This window comes from Triturus cristatus, chromosome 2_2 (genome assembly GCF_964204655.1).
Source record: "Triturus cristatus chromosome 2_2, aTriCri1.1, whole genome shotgun sequence".
Lineage (NCBI taxonomy): Eukaryota > Metazoa > Chordata > Amphibia > Caudata > Salamandridae > Triturus > Triturus cristatus.
The window spans coordinates 1,266,235,102-1,266,254,196 of record NC_140582.1 but is presented as its reverse complement, the minus strand read 5'-3'; the positions used below and the strand labels follow the sequence as shown (position 1 = coordinate 1,266,254,196).

Below are 19,095 nucleotides of genomic sequence, written 5' to 3'. Positions count from 1 at the left end.
CTTTTGTATACAGGATGATGTCAATTTTACATGGTACACAAATGTAAGGTATATAATTACCCATACAAACTACCTCGCTCTTACAGTATGACCCTAATAATTTATTTTTTATCTATGCACTTGTTTCCATAAGGTATGTTCTTTCTATAAAAAAACTATTAATACAACTTTTGGTCTTTCTGCAGTAGCGTGAGCTGTTTAGGGAGAGATTTTAGAAAGGTTTACTACAGGGGAGAAGGACTGTGTGAAAATTTCCACTCCGCAGATGGAGTTTGCAGAGTTTTTGCCACTCCGCGCTCCACGTAGCAGAGTTTTTTCCTCGCTCGCCAACATTAAGTTGGCGAGCGAGGAAAATCTTACCCCAGCCCACCTCCCAGCAAGATTTCCCAACGTGGGCGGTCACAGATGCTCCCTACTGCTCGCTTAGAGAAACCTTCCATTCACATTGAGGAAGCTGCCACTCGAGTAGAACATCTACTTGAACGGCAGAAAGAAGCAGTGCCCTCTTGCGCTGCGCATGGTGCTGTTTGCACTGATTTTACAGTACGGGACAAACAACTGATGCTAAAAATCAGCACAAACCGTGCTAGCTAATGCAATCCGCCACTTGCAGAACTCTACGTAGCGCAGCAGAGTTTACTCATAACTCTGTCAACTCTGCCCAGGTCTACAAGGGAGGTCTTCTGTTTCTTCTCCCTTATCTTTGTCTCGCTGTGACAGTCTCACATGAAGAAGGTATAGCTCTGTGATGACATTACCCATAGACCCTCTTGTGTCAGTCTGACCTGATGAACACAGGTCTGTGCCACCACTGCCATAGACCCTCTTGTGCCAGTCTGACCTGATGAAGATATAGGTGAGTGTCCACTACTGCCATACATCCTCTTGTGCCAGTCTGACCTGATGAAGACATAGGTCTGTGTCCACCACTGCCATAGACCCTCTTGTGCCAGTCTGACATGATGAAGACATAGGTCTGTGTCCACCACTGCTATAGATGCTCTTGTGCCAGTCTGAACTGATGAAGACATAGGTCTGTGTCCACCACTGCCATAGACCATCTTATGCCAGCCTGACCTGATGAAGATATAGGTCTGTGTCCACCACTGCCATAGACCCTCTTGTGCCAGTCTGACCTGAAGAAGACATAGGTCTGTGTCCACCACTGTCATAGATGCTCTTGTGCCAGTCTGACCTGATGAAGACATAGGTCTGTGTCCACCACTGCCATAGACTGTCTTGTGCAAGTCTGATATGCAGAAGATATAGGTCTGTGTCCACCTCTGCCATACACCCTCTTGTGCCAGTCTGACCTGATAAAGACATAGGTCTGTTTCCACCACTGCCATAGACCCTCTTGTGCCAGTCTGACATGATGAAGACATAGGTCTGTGTCCACCATTGCCATGGACCCTCTTGTGCCAGTCTGACCTGATGAAGACATAGGTCTGTGTCCACCACTGCCATAGACCCTCTTGTGCCAGTCTGACCTAATGAAGACATAGGCCTGTGTCCACCACTGCCATAGACCCTCTTGTGCCAGTCTCACCTGAAGAAGTCATTGGTCTGTGTCCACTGGTCACATAGACCCTCTTGTGCCAGTCTGACCTGATGAAGACATAGGTCTGTGTCCACCACTGCCATAGACCCTCTTGTACCAGTCTGACCTGCAGAAGGCATATGTGTGTGTCCACCACTGCCATAGACCCTCTTGTTCAAATCTGACCTGAAGGAGACATAGGTCTGTGTCCACCACTGCCAGAGAAACTCTTGTGCCAGTCTAACCTGATGAAGACATAGGTCTGTGTCCACCACTGCCATAGACGCTCTTGTGCCAGTCTGACCTGATGAAGACATAGGTCTGTGTCCACCACTGACATAGACCCTCTTGTGCCAGTCTGACCTGAAGAAGGCATTGGTCCGTGTCCACTGGTCACATAGACCCTCTTGTGCCAGTCTGACCTGATGAAGGCACTAATCTGTGTCCACTGCTCGTACAGAGGCTCTCATGATAGTCTGCTCTAAATAAGGTACTGACCCATGTCCACTACTCACCTAGAGCCTCTTGTGCCAGTCGGATCTAATGATTGAACGAGCTTATTTACGTTCACAGCTTACACAGACACTTTTGTGCCAGTCTGACCTAAAGATGGCATTGATACCCATTCGTAACTGGAGTGTCAGGCACTTGGAGTGGTGGCACAGGTTTCTCCATTTATTTATCATTATTCATTTATCCATGCCAGTCTGCCCATACATACATACATACAAAAAATAATAACAATAACAAGAGGCAATTGAGAGGCACTTCTGAGGAAAAGCACTTCCTGATGTATTAGGCAAAGAGTTTGTTATTCCATAACTTGCAGCATGTTTCCCCAGCCTGCATTCATGCCAAAATTTTAAAAGAAGTAAGAGGGAGATTTAAATATTCAGGAGAATGTGTTTTACCCATTGACGTCTATTGAAGCAGAGGTAATTTCAGGCGAGAGAAAGACAAAATATGATTGCCATAGACCCTCTTGTACCAGTCTGACCTGAAGAAGGCATAGTTCTGTGTCCAGCACTGCCATACACCCTCTTGTGCCAGTCTGACCTGATGAAGACATAGGTCTGTGTCCACTACTGCTATAGATGCTCTTGTGCCAGTCTGACCTGATGAAGACATAGGTCCGTGTCCACCACTGCCATACACCGTCTTGTACCAGTCTGACCTGAAGAAGACATAGGTCTGATTCCACCGCTGCCATAGACCATCTTGTGCCAGCCTGACCTGATGAAGATATAAGTCTGTGTCCACCACTGCCATAGACCCTCTTGTGCCAGTCTGACCTGAAGAAGACATAGGTCTGTTTCCACCACTGCCATAGATGCTCTTGTGCCAGTCTGACCTGATGAAGACATAGAACTGTGTCCACCACTGCCATAGACTGTCTTGTGCCAGTCTGATCTGCAGAAGATATAGGTCTGTGTCCACCTCTGCCATACACCCTCTTGTGCCAGTCTGACCTGATAAAGACATAGGTCTGTGTCCACCACTGTCATACACCCACTTGTGCCAGTCTCACCTGATAAAGGCATAGGTCTGTTTGCACCACTGCCATAGACCCTCTTGTGCCAGTCTGACCTGATGAATACATAGGTCTGTTTCCACCACTGCCATAGACCCTCTTGTGCCAGTCTGACCTGATGAAGACATAGGTCAGTGTCCACCATTGCCATGGACCCTCTTGTGCCAGGCTGACCTGATGAAGACATAGGTCTTTGTCCACCATTGCCATGGACCCTCTTGTGCCAGTCTGACCTGATGAAGACATAGGTCTGTGTCCACCACTGCCATAGACCCTCTTGTGCCAGTCTGACCTGATGAAGACATAGGTCTGAGTCCACCACTGCCATAGACGCTCTTGTGCCAGTCTGACCTGATGAAGACATAGGTCTGTGTCCACCACTGCCATAGACCCTCTTGTGCCAGTATGAACTGATGAAGACATAGGTGTGTGTCCACCACTGCCATAGACCCTCTTGTGCCAGTCTGACCTGAAGAAGGCATTGGTCTGTGTCCACTCGTCACAAAGACCCTCTTGTGCCAGTCTGACCTGATGAAGGCACTAATCTGTGTCCACTGCTCGGACAGAGGCTCTCATGATAGTCTGCTCTAAATAAGGTACTGACCCATGTCCACTGCTCACCTAGAGCCTCTTGTGCCAGTCCAATCTAATGATTGAAAGAGCTTATGTATGTTCACAGCTTACACAGACCCTTTTGTGCCAGTCTGACCTAAAGATGACATTGATATCCATTCGTAACTGGAGTGTCAGGCACTTGGAGTGGTGGCACTTTGTGCTTTAATCTGTATTCTCATTGTGGTGGCTGAACAGCAAAAGGAGAAAACAATATTCTGAGAGTGAAAGTTTCTCCATTTATTTATCCTTATTCATTTATCCATGCCAGTCTGCCCATTCATACATACATACAAAAAATAATAACAATAACAAGAGGCAATTGAGAGGCACTTCTGAGGAAAAGCACTTCCTGATGTATTAGGCAGAGAGTTTGTTATTCCGTAACTTGCAGCATGTTTCCCCAGCCTGCCTTCATGCCAAATTTTTAGAAGAAGTAAGAGGAAGATTTAAAAAATAAATAATCAGGAGAATGTGTTTTACCCATTGACGTCTATTGAAGCAGAGGTAATTTCAGGCGAGAGATAGAGAAAATATGATTTTTTTTGTTTAAAAAATCGAGATCCTCCTACCATATTCGGGTCTAATGACCTGTACGAGCCAGGCCTCTCATTAGTAACCAAGACCACCTCTTTGTGCTGCAGCCACTACGTTTAGTAAAGAGATGTTGTTCCAGCCATATTCTAAAAAATACTATTGACTCCAGCTTGAGACACAGAGAAATCCTTTACATGCATTAGGGCAGAGAACATCAGGAAATATATTTTTGGGGGCATCAGTAGTATGTAGCAGAAACACCATTTTAACATGGTCGCATTCTTGCCCTAAAGTTATTGCCTGTCTTTTGTGCCTCTGTTTTTCAAGTACCACAAGAGGGATGGGTGACCCAATAACCCCAGGGGAGCCAGGGTGTCAGTAATGCCAGCAAGGGTACCACCTTCTTTGAGGGCATGTTCATGTCTTCTGGGGGGTGAAATGACACAGGTGAGATGGCAATGGAAATACATCAAACTAAAGAGCCCCACTAATCCCCGGCAGGAGACTGGGGTAAATACATAAAGTTATAAAGAGCCCCACTAATCCCCGCCAGGAGACTGGAGTAAATACATCAAGTTATAAAGAGACCCACTAATCCCCGGCAGGAGACTGGAGTAAATACATAAAGCTATAAAGAGCCCCACTAATCCCCGCCAGGAGACTGGAGTAAATACATCAAGTTATAAAGAGCCCCACTAATCCCCGGCAGGAGACTGGGGTAAATACATCAAGTTATAAAGAGCCCCACTAATCCCCGGCAGGAGACTGGGGTAAATACATCAAGTTATAAAGAGCCCCACTAATCCCCGGCAGGAGACTGGGGTAAATACATCAAACTAAAGAGCCCCACTAATCCCCGGCAGGAGATTGGAGTAAATACATAAAGTTATAAAGAGTCCCACTAATCCCAGGCAGGAGATTGGGGTTAATACATAAAGTTATAAAGAGCCCCACTAATCCCAGGCAGGAGATTGGGATAAATACATCAAGTTATAAAGAGCCCCACTAATTCCAGGTGGGAAACTGGGACAAATATATCTTCTGTGAAACATTATATCCACGATTACTGATAAAGTTCACATTTTCTGCAGTTTACCTTTTCTTTGCTCTGTAGCACCATGTAGTGTAAATGCCCTGACCTTTCACACATCTTCTCTCCCCAGAAACACGGAAGTTGAACCCAACCATCTACAAAGGTAAGTTCCATTTTCTCAGTGAAAAGAATGCATTGAGTAATTATAATATGTTACGTTGAAGTTGGGTGGATAAGAGTGTCTTAAAATTTGAAATAAGGATTACTCTTTATGCCTATCCTTATGTAAACCATGAAAATGAATTTCTTCTTAAACAAAAACAATTACAACTTTTACAAACAGCATCTTTGTCCTGAAGATTACTGAGGAAACTTCTGGGTACTCTGGTAAGCACTAATGCGTACACTGGATATATCCAAGAGGGATTCAAAATAGGTGTTCATGGCCCACAGGAGAGCTTTTACTCATGAAGGAGTTACAATGTGATGAACTAAAGAAAATAAACAAATCATATATAAAACATGGGCTGATATTATGTTATCATGACCTGAATCAGATAACAGCTGTGTGTTGTAGGGTCAAAAATCCCATCCTTAGAAGAAATATGCTTGCCTGCTCCTCATTTTATCATTCTGACAGACCTGGTGTGTGTTCCTGTACATGAGTCTCGTATCACAAACCCCTTGGCAGGTGCTCGATAATACCTTTGTATGTTGTTAATCAAAGATTTGGGATACTTTGCTGGAGGGCATGGCCACCCAAAGAGTTACTACTTTTATCAGGGGTAACTCCCAATCCTGTGATCTGATTGGTAGAAGGTCATGTATGGTCTATAGCCATGGTGTACGAGCCTTGTTTCTTGCACCCCTTCCTGTGTAATATCTGTTGCCTGTCGTGTGTCATGACTGGACCCCTCCACATTTTCCTAATGTATGCACAAACTAGTGTTTGGATACATGAGCGTTGGTGCAGCCCCAATGAGGGTCCACCAGTATGCATCTGGCACAGAGGTACTCATAGTACGGCCCGCGGGCCGCCAGCGGCCCGGCAAGCCTTTTTTGGTGGCCCGCGGACCTTGCAGACATCGTACCGGTGTCAGCAAACACAGACTCTGCTCTGTGGGGGCCCGGGGATCCAAGCGATAGTCCGAGTGGAGCTGCTGGGGCGCTAAGAGGTGAAATACAACAAAGCCTTGTTCTCATGTAAATGGTCTCTTAAAGACCTGTGAAGTACTCGGGTGGGGCTGTGTGTGTGCCCTGGAAGGGAAGCTGCCTCAGCTGCCACACAAGCGGAGGGGGGGGAGAGGTGACAAAGAATTACAAGAGAACAGCAGGGTGTGAGAGTCGGGTAAGGGGACAGAGGGTGACAGAGGGCAGTAGGGAGAGACAGAAACAGACAGACAGATAGAGATAGAGACTAACAGACACAGGGACAGACAGAGACAGATAGGCAGAGACTGGGACAGACAGATAGAGGCAGAGACAGACGGAGAGGGAGAGGGAGACGGAGAGAGAGGGAGACGGAGAGAGAGGGAGACAGAGAGAGAGGGAGACAGAGACAGAGAGAGAGGGAGACAGAGACAGAGAGAGAGGGAGACAGAGAGGGAGACGGAGAGAGAGGGAGACGGAGAGAGGGAGGGAGACGGAGGGAGGGAGGGAGGGAGACGGAGAGGGAGGGAGATGGAGAAGGAGGGAGAGAGAGAGGGGGAGATGGAGGGAGGGAGACGGAGGGAGGGAGAGGGAGGGAGGGAGACAGGAGGAGGGAGGGAGGGAGACAGGAGGAGGGAGGGAGATGGAGGAGGGAGGGAGGGAGACGGACGAGGGAGGGAGGGAGACGGAGGACGGAGGGAGACGGAGAGGGAGGGAGGGAGAGGGAGGGAGACGGAGGGAGGGAGGGAGACGGAGGAGAGAGGGAGACGGAGGAGGGAGGGTGACAGAGGAGGGAGGGAGAGGGAGGGAGACAGGAGGAGGGAGGGAGGGAGACTGGAGGAGGGAGTGAGACGGCGGAGGGAGGGAGACGGAGGAGGGAGGGAGGGAGATGGAGGAGGGAGGGAGGGAGACGGAGGACGGAGGGAGACGGAGAGGGAAGGAGAGGGAGGGAAGGAGAGAGAGGGAGGGAGATGGAGGAGGGAGGGAGGGAGGGAGACATAGGAGGGAGGGAGAGGGAGGAGGGAGGGAGAGGGAGGGAGACGGAGGACGGAGGGAGATGGCGAGAGAGGGAAGGAGAGGGAGAGAGGGAGAGGGGGGGAGGGGGACAGGGAGGGAGACAGAGAGAGGGAGACAGATGTTTTGAATTTTTTTTTTTACTCTAGCTCCGCCCCCCACTGATCCCGCCCCTACTGACTCCACCCCTACCACTGCGGTCCTCGGCCACTAACCACACTGTAATTTTGGCCCCCGACAGAAAGTTTGTGAGTACCCCTGATCTAGCACCTGAGGTTTTAGGGTGCTCATTGAATGTAATGGCTGTCAGAGCTGCTGTCTGGCATTCTGTGCTTGTCCTCGTCCACTGATTGCCTCCACTCCCTCCCACCACAGCCTTTATGAAGGCGCAGTACATGTCTTTATTGGGTTCACCGAAGAAGTCAAGATTATGGGCCAGATATTTTAAACTTTCATGTGAGGCAGAAAGACAACTGGCTGAGCTACTCAAGTAAGGAGGAGACGAGAAGACTTCGAGGTAAGTAACCGTGGATTTATTTTCAATCAGTGAAATACCCACGACCGAGCACTCCCGCCGCGTACCAGGAACATTGGCAACTGATTAACGTTTGCAGAATCCTGACACGCAAAGAACAGAGCCGGATTGTGGAACCATATTCAAACAACAATATAGAGAGAGACACCCGTGCGCTGGCTACAGAGCGAGGATGCCTCCAAGCAAAGTAAGTAAGAAGCTACTTCTCCAGCCCCTTAAGAACAGAAGGAAAAGAACAAGGAGGCAGAAGAAAAATATGTGGCAAAAAACATGGTAAGCATAACTTTAAAGAGAATGCAAAAGGAGTAACGAAAAGTCCTAGTTACAAATTCATGACAAAACATAATCATTGAACCTGGAGGGTAATCTTCTACTACGAGATCCCAAATCATCAGATCGTACAGGAAAACCTGCGACATCAAAACAGCCTCAGGGACAGGACTTTCATGCTGACTGACATATGAGGGTGAACATTGAGAGGGAAAATCTCCCCCAGTATCACGTTCTCGCACAGGTGGTGAAACACAAAAAGTGGGATCACGCAACCAACTAGTCGAGTCACAATGTTCAACCTCTTGTTTAGACAACTGCATTAAAGACTTAACCTGTGATTCAGAAAGATGAACAAGCGATCTTTTATTCCACCAACCCCTTACTACCAAGGAGTGCTGAACCTTTGCTTACCCCGGTGACATGAGCAGGGGCAGAAAATGTAGACAAACACTTAGGAACTTATTGGGGATTTTTGATAAGAACCCAATCATTGACTTTCATCTCCATATTATTAAACTTTTTACCTGAATCATGTTAAGACTTCATGAGATTTTGCTTATTCAACACTCGAGACACAACACCTTTGTTACAGGGGCCACCCTTTCATGCTTGGTTTGTGGCCAATTGGGACACAAATTGCTGTGGGCGTTTCTGCCCCTCAAAAGGGTAAGAGGAGGAACTCCTGTAGTGCAGTGAAGCAAAATATTCTAAGACCATTATTTAGCCTCAACACAATCTTGAATGTCTTGACCAGACGAAAGGGTTGCTTGAATGGCGTCCTTAACTAACCTGTTCACCCTTTCGACCAAACCATTGGACGCTGGAGAATAAAAAGTAACTTTATAATGAGTAACATCGTTTTCATCTAAAAATGTACACATCTTGTGCGAGACAAAAAGTGTACCATTGTCAGTTACAATAATAGATGGGGAACCTTCTACAGAAAAAAACATTTTTCAAACATTTGATGGTGTTAGAAATGGGATTTCTGGCTGGCTAAGGCGTGCGCCAAAGCCAGGCAGAAACCACCACTCTAGTCAGGGCAAGGAAGTTACACGCCAAAGATAACCCCTGCTTGGTAGCTTGGCACGAGCAGTCAGGCAATGTGTAAAGCATTTGCGCACGCACACAGCAGCAACATCCCAGGCCCACCACAAAAGAAACTCCACACAAGGTTATATATAAAAATAGCCTTTGTATTGTCATAACACATTAGAATAGTAAGCACATATTATACAGGGTGCCACCTGGCACTAGGTCATATTTACAAGGGATTATTTACACCTGACAGGGCCCACTGGACCACTGTCAGTACCATCACAAAGTGAACATAGTAAATGTAGGACTTATCATAAACATAGAACACCACCAGTGACTACTGGTAATCATTGTACTTAGCATCAGCCTGTGAGATAAAGTACATTATGCACAGCATCACACCAGGCGCAAATTACCTTCGGCGCCAACCTCACCATCATAAACACATGAGGCAATCATCTCACCAGTCTAAACGCATTGGACCCTAACCTCCTAAGTATAACTACATTAGGGAATAACTCTCACTAGCATAAACCATAATATGCGAACCAACCGCATAATCATAAAACACATTTAGAGGTATCAACACAGGTGCGTAAATCATTCTACAGGAATCACATTTCCTAGCACCCAAAATCACAGTAGGGCCTGGCGCCCTATAAACCTAACAATCCCTCTGGCCAACTGGCCATCCCAAAGGGGCTCACATGCCCTCTGTCCAAAAGTCAGGGCTGCTGCCTAGGCAGCGAAGGTCAAGGGTGCGCAATCTGGACAGGCCTAAACATTGCAGCTGGCACTAAGTGTTGCGCAGCTGTGAATGTCAGGGGTAAAGGAGTGCATCTCACTCCTAACTCAGGCATGTCCCCCAAAGTAAAAAAAAGAAAAACCTAAACGGTGCAGCTGCCCACTACTTGCTGGGCAGCCGGGATATCAATGACAGGCCTGGGATCTCACGGGCCCTTAAAACAAATGTGCCAAAACTGCCAGGAGCACGAGCACCGAAAACATGCTCCAATCTGGGAGCCCCCACAGGGCTCTAGAATCACCTCATCATTGCAGTTTGCCCACTGCCATGCGGGGCAACTGAAAGAAAAAAATGCCACCTGGGGATAACCATGGGCCCCTCTGGGCCTTTTAACACTAATTATGCCCTTCGTTGCAGCTGCCGTCTAGCAAGCAGGGCAGCTGAAGAATATGGCGAATGTTGGAGCCACGCTGGGAATATCCTGGGCCCCTCTGGGCCCCCCAAGCAAATGTGCTGATAACGTGGGAGCGGCCCGCTGCCAGGCGGGGCCGCTCGAAATGCAGGTGTGTCCCTGTGCCTCCCTCGGCACCCTCAACATGGGAGATAGCCCTTACTCACCGGGGCTGTGGGATCGGACTCCTCCGGTCTCTTCTCCCTCTCCCTCTCAGCATGTGGCGATCTCTGGCTTTGCCCGGTCCCTCTTCTGGGACCAGGACTTCAACGTGGAGCCCACGGGGCTCCGGACACCTCCTGGCCACAGACTTCTCTTCACTTCGCCCGGGCCCCCTCATGGGACCCGGGACTTTACCATGGAGCCTGCTAGGCTCCGGATGAATCTCCGGTGCTTCCAGCTTCCCCCGAGGCTCCGCCCACGTCCGGGCATCTCTTGCCTGGCTTCCTGTTTTCGCCCGGGCCGCAGGGTGATTCTCGCAGTAGAACGCGGGGTGGGCTCCCACCGTTAACAAAAACCCAGAATGCGGCAATACTGCGGGGTAGGCACCCGCTAAAGCACACGAACAGCAGGGTGGGCACCCGTGATATTAGAAAAACGTGGGGTGGGCAACCGCAGTAAAAGCACAACGGGGTGGGGATTGCTCCAGCAAGGGCTGCAGCGCGGTGCAGCGCAGCCCCCAAGCTCTCCTTCTCATTCAGGGAAAGTCCAGGTCCTTTCAAGAATTAAAGCAAAGCGCTCACAGGGCGCTGGGAACACAAGAGGTCCTGGAATCCAAGCAAGGCAGAAGGGTCCCAAGAAGCAGTCCTCCAGGCATCCAGGCATCCAGGGGCAGGGCAGAGCCCAGGGAAGCAAGCCTTCCCCTGGGCCCCAGCAGCAGCACGCCCCTGGTAGATTCAAGTCCACAACAAGAACATTTTCATGGGGTCACAGCCCCTTCTTTTATACAGCATTTTCCTTTGTTCTGCAACTGTAGGACAAGGGGAGAACCAGATACAACTGGTTCAGGAGCACTTTGTTTTGCTCAGCTCCCCTCTCTATTCACGGGACAGGCCAGGGACATCAGACGTACCACAGGGGGCGGAGCCAGCATTGTGAAGGGAAGGCCCAGCCCCATTCAGGTCCCAGGTACAACTCCTCCCTCCCATCTACATGCAGATCTCTCCATTCACCACCGGGCAGACTCACCCTGGCTCCTGGAATTCCCCAGCCCTCTCAGCTCCTGTCAATCACAAGCCAGACAGGCAATTCACATCACACAGCACACAGAAATGCCAACTTCTAGAAGTGGCACTTCTCCACCAGTCACAATAAATCTGCGCACACCATTGCACAGCATTTATTCCCACGAGTTCGCACATACCAAACTCGCCCCTGCACTCTTATCACATCAGGAACTACCATGGACACACATATCCCCCATGCATTCCTATGGGAGGGCAGGCCAGTCTCACTAAATGTAACACAGAGCGCACGCACTTTACACTGGGACACAGTGCTAAAGTGCTAGAGGACTAAAACCACTAACACTACATAGGGAAAAAGGCAAAAAAGTTTAGGGGAAAACCTGCCAAAAGGGCCAGGTCCAACAGATGGCAATAGAGGTCCGGGCTGAGTCACAGAACATATGATAAATCCATTTAGAATGGTAGTCAACCATGAGAATGAGAAACTTAATGTTATGAGGTAAAACATCATACGGTCCAGAAATATCTAAGCCAACCTTGTCCCAAGGTCTGTTGGGAAAAGGAACAGGGTGCAATGGTGTACTCATCAATTTCCATTTTTATCTGATAAAAGACATTCAATGCATGAATGAACACAAACTTTGACCTGGGATTCCAAGGATGGCCACCAATAGTACAATTTGATTAGTTGAGAGGTTTTGGTAACACCTAAATGACCATTGTGTGCAGATTTGAGGATGTCCTTCCTGGGACTTGAATGAGGAAGAAAGGAATCGTGTTGCATGACCATACCACTTGACAAGGGATAACTCAGATGCCACCATGGCAAAAGCTTTCAACTCAAAAGAAAGTTTTCTGCTCTCGATCCACCCCTTGACAATGTACTCCATAACCTGTTTGAGAATTTCTTCTTTGCTGTAAGCCTCTGACCATGACTGTTCAGTAATGTTGGGGCATTCTTTGGCAGCGTCTAAAGCTGCCACAACACATTCTGGGTCCGATTCCAATCCTGGAAAAAGGCTGTACGAATCGTTGTACGGAGCGTTTTCTCCGTACGACTCGTACCTGGTAAACTTTTCTTACAACCTAGGAAGTACGATTCGTACTGAAAGCCTTTTTCCGTACGAATCGTACAAAAGACCATACGGGTAAAAAAACAAAGATTCTGATCCAGAACAGCTTGTACGCGACGTCCAGACGTATTTAAGCAGCAGTTTCCGGACCAGCAAGTACGATTCGTCCCTACGGCACTCCGTACGGCTCTTTTCTTACGGGAGCCAAACACAGCTGGAAAAGCAGAGTCCTACATGAACCGCTACGCAACGCAGCCCCGGTACGCGACGTACACGCCATGAACCCCATCGTATGTGTCATCCCGGTCCTCTTAGCCTACGAGCTGGTGCACCGGACCCGACGCACACGCCGCAGAAGGTGAGAACAACACCCAGGGGCCAGGGTGGGGGTGAGGGGCAGGATACATACCCCATACCCAAATCCAAACCTATAATATGGAGCCCATACATTACCAGCAGGGTCTGGTCACTTAGGGGCGGCGTGTCCAGCAATCCCTGCATACCGCAACAACGGAAGTGGACGTGTACGGTGCGTTGCACACGTACCCCTACAGCACCATTAGAATAGTGATACGGACTGTACACACGCAATGAATACGTGGGTATGGTGCGTTGCACATGTACTCCTACGGCACCAGTAGAATAGTGATACAGACCGTACACACGCAATGAATGCGTGGGTACGGTGCGTTGCACACGTACTCCTACGGCACCAGTAGAGGTGCGTTTCACACGTACCCCTACGGCACCAGTAGAACAGTGATACGGACCGTACACACACAATGAATGCGTGGGTACGGTGCGTTTCCCCCGTACACCGTTACGGCACCAGTTCATTTGGGATACGATGCGTACACATGCCAGGAATGCGGGGTTACGGTCTGGCCCTGCATGTTACCTTCATATTGGTGTGTGTGTAGGTCCAGGCCAGCAGTGTACTGCTCCAAGGAGGTGGGTGGGTGGGTGGTGCAGAGGATTCCCAGCAGTGGCCAGCCATATGGGGGTGGCTGCAGATGAATACCAGCAGTGTCCAGACATATGGGGGTGGGTGCAGAGGACTCCCAGCAGTGGACAGAGACATGGGGGTGGGTGCATATGACTACCAGCAGTGGCCTGCAATATGAGAGGTGGGTGCAGAGGACTCCCAGCAATGGACATAGATATGGGGGTGGGTGCATATGACTACCAGCAGTGGCCTGCAATATGAGGGGTGGGTGCAGAGGACTCCCAGCAGTGGACAGAGACATGGGGGTGGGTGCAGAGGACTCCCAGCAGTGGACAGAGACATGGGGGTGGGTGCAGAGGACTCCCAGCAGTGGACAGAGATATGGGGGTGGGTGCATATGACTACCAGCAGTGGCCTGCAATATGAGAGGTGGGTGCAGAGGACTCCCAGCAGTGGACAGAGATATGGGGGTGGGTGCATATGACTACCAGCAGTGGCCTGCAATATGAGGGGTGGGTGCAGAGGACTCCCAGCAGTGGACAGAGACATGGGGGTGGGTGCAGAGGACTCCCAGCAGTGGACAGAGATATGGGGGTGGGTGCAGAGGACTCCCAGCAGTGGACAGAGATATGGGGGTGGGTGCATATGACTACCAGCAGTGGCCTGCAATATGAGGGGTGGGTGCAGAGGACTCCCAGCAGTGGACAGAGATATGGTGGTGGGTGCATATGACTACCAGCAGTGGCCTGCAATATGAGGGGTGGGTGCAGAGGACTCCCAGCAGTGGACAGATACATGGGAGTGGGTGCAGAGGACTCCCAGCAGTGGACACATGCATACCCACCCATGGCGGATGCAGCACAATACACACCCTGATATCATGCCACAGGACTGTATAGTCAAGTAACTGCCTACAAAACTAAGATAGCCAAAGGGAGCACACACTGTCACGCACATCCCAGGAGTGATAGGAATGTCCAGGTGCTGGTCCAGCCACTAAGATGTGGTCTCTCATGGAAGGAATTGGGTGGAATTCCCCTACATACAATGCCCACAATTGTGAGTCAGGTGCCCAAATACCCTGCATTACAAATACCATTTGTGTGGTAGGCCGTGATTACACACATGCATAGTGCTGAAAAGGGTGAATTTGTCCCTGAAGGCATTCCTACATACTCAAAACACAAGTACAGTGACTAGCAAGGATGGCACAGATGATTCAGCAGGAGACATCGGTGAGCAGGCATGGCCATTGTTGAAGGGATCCGTCACCAACAAAGGAAATGTTGACACCGGTCAGCACAACAATAGTGCAACTGTTTGCAGGGAAGATGTCAGGTGCCACAGAGCAGAGGAAGGAACACTCCTTGGGACAATGTCTCAAAACAAAATGAACACACACTACCAATGATTCTTTGCAGAGGCATTGTGATGGCACACAGATACCATGGTCCACCTCATGACCATCATACAAAAACATTTCTCAGAACCCTAACACATTACCAGAACACCAACTCCAGGAGCCTCATCACCAACATCAAGTACCTGAAATGCAATAGTGTTGAAAGTAAAACAAAAGGCTTTATTCAGCACCAAAAAAAACACAAAAAATAGACTATGTACAGAGGCCAATGGCCAGTCCAAATTTCAAGTCCAAGGGGGGACGCAGGGGACCGCGTCTACCCCTAGCTTGCCTGCACAAAGGAACCTCAAAGTTTGTCGACCGGGGGGGCATCCTCTGTGGCAGTACCAGGCACCGCAGGAACAGGAGGGTGAAGGGTGGGTATGGTGGGTGCAGGGGTGGACATCTCCATCACAGGGGGTGGGGCAGCGCTGAAGGTGGAGGCAAGCTCGGCGCTGCACACCGCTGCAAGGACGTCCAGCCTAACTCCTGCACCTGAGGATTCCTCAGGGTCAAGGGAGGGTGTGGTGTAGGAGGGATGTGGTGGGTGACTCAACTCCCATGCCCCGGGACTTCCTCGGCCGCTTGTGGTGTGGTGGCTCAGTGGGGGCGAGGTCCAGCTCACCCAGAAAGAGCTGCTTGGGTGAGCATTTGGCAGGGGAGCCAAGGGGAGTGGTTTTGGAGGGACAGGGTGAGGACTGCGGACTGCAACTGTGGCTGCGTGTATGTCGTCTGTCCCCAGACCCTGTGGGTGGCCTACATCCCCCTGAGTGTGCGTGCCAGGAGGTGTGCGCTTCTCCTTACTTGGGGGTGTGCTGGCTGTGTCTGGTGGGGTGCGGGATCGTGATTGTCTGGGTGTGCGTTGGACAGGTATGGTAGAGGGAAGTGTGGATGGGTCCAGGGTAGGGGGGGACGGAGCGCTGCAGGAGAGTAACTGCTGCCATCAGGGAATATGTCTCCCAAGGAAGTCATTGAAGAAGCTGGCACCTTTTTCAAAGAAGCCATCATTTGTTTGTTGTAACGCTTTTCGCCCTAAGTGGGATGGGTATTCCCAGACGTGGGACCCGTGCTCACTACGCCACTGGAGTCAAGCTATCCTGGCTGATGACGGCTGATAGCCAGAAACCGGTCCTAGGATGCTTGATTCCGGTCCAGGGAAGACATGGCTTGGCAGTTCGGGCTGGACTGTTCCCATGAGGCACAGGGTCAAGACTGATTTGCATATGGCCATGTCTGAACTGGGGTGGTGTAGTGGGCAAAAGAACGATGGATTTAACCCAGATCTCTTGACTGGGGGAACATGTATGCATTGTCAGCATTCCGTCCATCATTTGTTTGTTGTAACAGTGTGAGTATGCACAAGCAAAATGGTGTATCCCTGTCCAGTGGACACATGTAGCACACATTTGAAAAATACAAACTAGGCCAGGGAACAATGCCACAGAGGCAGACCTATGCTGAACATACAGAGCATGTGGACAGTGTTGGATGACACACATGATTAGGAGGCCAGGGTGTCTCAGGGGACTGTAGTGGGCACACTGCTCCGTGTTCCTGGAATGAGCTGACTGTACCATGAGCAACCGTCATGGCACTATGCATATCTCCCACTCATGCACATCATGTCTGAGGCCACAACATTTGTCATGCATGGTGCAAGGGTGTTCATTTGAAACCCCACACTCCTATGTTGAGAATGATCATCAGTGCCAACAAATATGGACCCCCAACATAGTGAACAGGTCATGGCACAGGCAAGGTACCAACACAAGTCACAGACCACCCTCCCACATGATGCGGAAAGCAATGTGCACTTAGATTTACTGGCACCCTAGATGACCATGTGCAAATGTGATTACACACAGACCAGGGGGCACATGTCAAGGAGGGGAAGGGATGAAAAAGAGCACCAGGTGACATTGGGGAACAGAAAATGCACTGAACATATAAACTCTGGGAGTGTATCCAGGCTACAGAGCACTTCCAAAAGCTGGTGACACATAACACAACAAACAGCCATGTACCTACCCCCTCCTTGCTGCAGTCTCTCCTGGAACTGCCTATCGAGGTCAGGGAAGACCACCATCAGGACACGGGTCATGTGGGTGGTCAGGCGTCAGCAGCCGCCGTGGGGGCGAGGAGGGTCGATCCCCAGCTGGACCAGGGCGATCCGCCGGGTCCAGCACCGGATGTCCTGCCACCGTTTTCGGACCTGTGGCAGCTGCCGACTACGATCCCCCGCAGATCTCACGGCCCTGATGATGTCCCGCCAGATCTCCCTCTTCTCGTAGGCAGTTACCTGTCAGGATGACAAAGTGAGACAACATCAATACACCTGCTTCATGTCCCAGAGACACACATTTGAACATCTTTGAAATGTTGAATAGGGCATAGGATGCTGACAGGAATTGCATCATTCACAATAAGAAATTGCCCTGTGTGCAAGCCCCAATGCACTACATGGCATTGAAAGTCAACAGGTGGCATGAGGGGTGCGACACACTCACTGATTATGCCACACACTGTGCAGCACATGCAACAGCAGGCTGATGGACTGCACGTGCCAAGCAGTCACATGTCCCACTCCACTGACGCACCCTCAGCAGACTAGACAGACACACCCAGGCACAGATCACTCGCCTGTCATTTACAACAGTGGATACAACCCTCACTCTGCACATGTGCCACTTGCCTGTGGGGTGTCACAGGTGTCGTGCTAGCTCTGCAAGTCAGACACACAGCACGGCTTACTTGTCACATCAGATGGGTAAATCTGTTGCCTCCTCCATGCAGCTGTGGTGCAACACTTCACATAGACACTCACCCACATGACAAGGAACATTCACACACATCAATGTCCATGAGGTCGTACACATCATTTGGACACTTTCACCACAGGTCCACTCAACACATACACATCTGTGGGTACAGTCACCTGTCACACCAGGGGGACCACTGAATCACCTCAGGACAATAGGGAAAAAAGCCACCAAGGATTTGCCAGGCTGAATGTCAAGTCAAGTCAGTAAATTTATATAGCGCGCTACATACCCAGAGGGTCTCAAGGCGCTTGAGGAAGGGTGGGGACTTACTTGTCAAATATCCACGTTTTAAGTTGCTTTCTGAATGCTAGGTGGTTCTGAGTAAGGCGAAGGTGAGTGGGAAGTGAGTTCCAGGTTTTAGCTGCCAGGTAGGAGAAGGATCTACCTCCCATGGTGGTTTTGTTGATGCGAGGTACAGTGGCAAGGGCCTGGTTGGAGGATCGTAGCTGGCGGGGGGGGGGTGTAGAAGGACAGTCGTGTGTTGAGGCATTCGGGTCCGATTTCGTAGAGTGCTTTGTGTGCGTGGGTTAGGAGGCGGAAAGTAATCCTCTTATTGACGGGGAGCCAGTGGAGGCTTTTCAGGTGACCAGAGATGTGTTCTTTACGCGGGATGTCTAATATGAGCCTAGCTGAAGCGTTCTGGATGCGTTGGAGTTTTTTCTGAAGTTTTGCGGTGGTACCGGCGTAAAGGGTGTTTCCGTAGTCCAGTCGGCTCGTGACCAGAGCGTGGGTGACTGTTTTTCTAGTTTCGGTGGGGATCCAGCGAAATGTTTTTTTGAGCATGCGAAGAATGTTGAAGCAAGATGAAGAAACGGCGTTGACTTGTCTGTTCATCGAGAGTGAGGAATCCAGGATGACGCCCAGGTTCCGTGCGTGGTCTGTCGGGATGGGTGCTTTTCCAAGGGCCTCTGGCCACCAAGAGTCATCCCAGGCGGAGGGGGAGGTGCCTAGGATGAGGACTTCTGTTTTGTCTGAGTTCAGTTTCAGACGGCTGTGTTTCATCCATTCGGCTACTTCTTTCATTCCTTCATGCAGGTTGGTTTTGGCGGTGTTAGGGTCTCTGGTGAGTGATAAGATCAGTTGAGTGTCGTCGGCGTAGGAGATGATGTTGAGGTTATGTTGGCGTGCGATGACCGCGAGGGGGCTCATGTATACGTTGAAGAGGGTGGGGCTGAGTGAAGATCCTTGTGGTACGCCGCAGATGACT

General features: G+C 50.0%; 1 protein-coding gene across 2 annotated transcripts in view; it reads left to right on the top strand.

Moving 5' to 3' along the window:
• Window positions 1-19,095, top strand: part of LOC146863563 (CD5 antigen-like) — a 654,574-nt gene that overhangs the window by 572,053 nt on the left and 63,426 nt on the right. For both annotated transcript variants that reach the window (XM_085643025.1, XM_085643024.1), the window contains one exon: window positions 5,384-5,416. In XM_085643025.1, coding sequence (XP_085499151.1) covers window positions 5,384-5,416 — 33 coding nt within the window. The remainder of the gene's footprint in view (window positions 1-5,383; window positions 5,417-19,095) is intronic.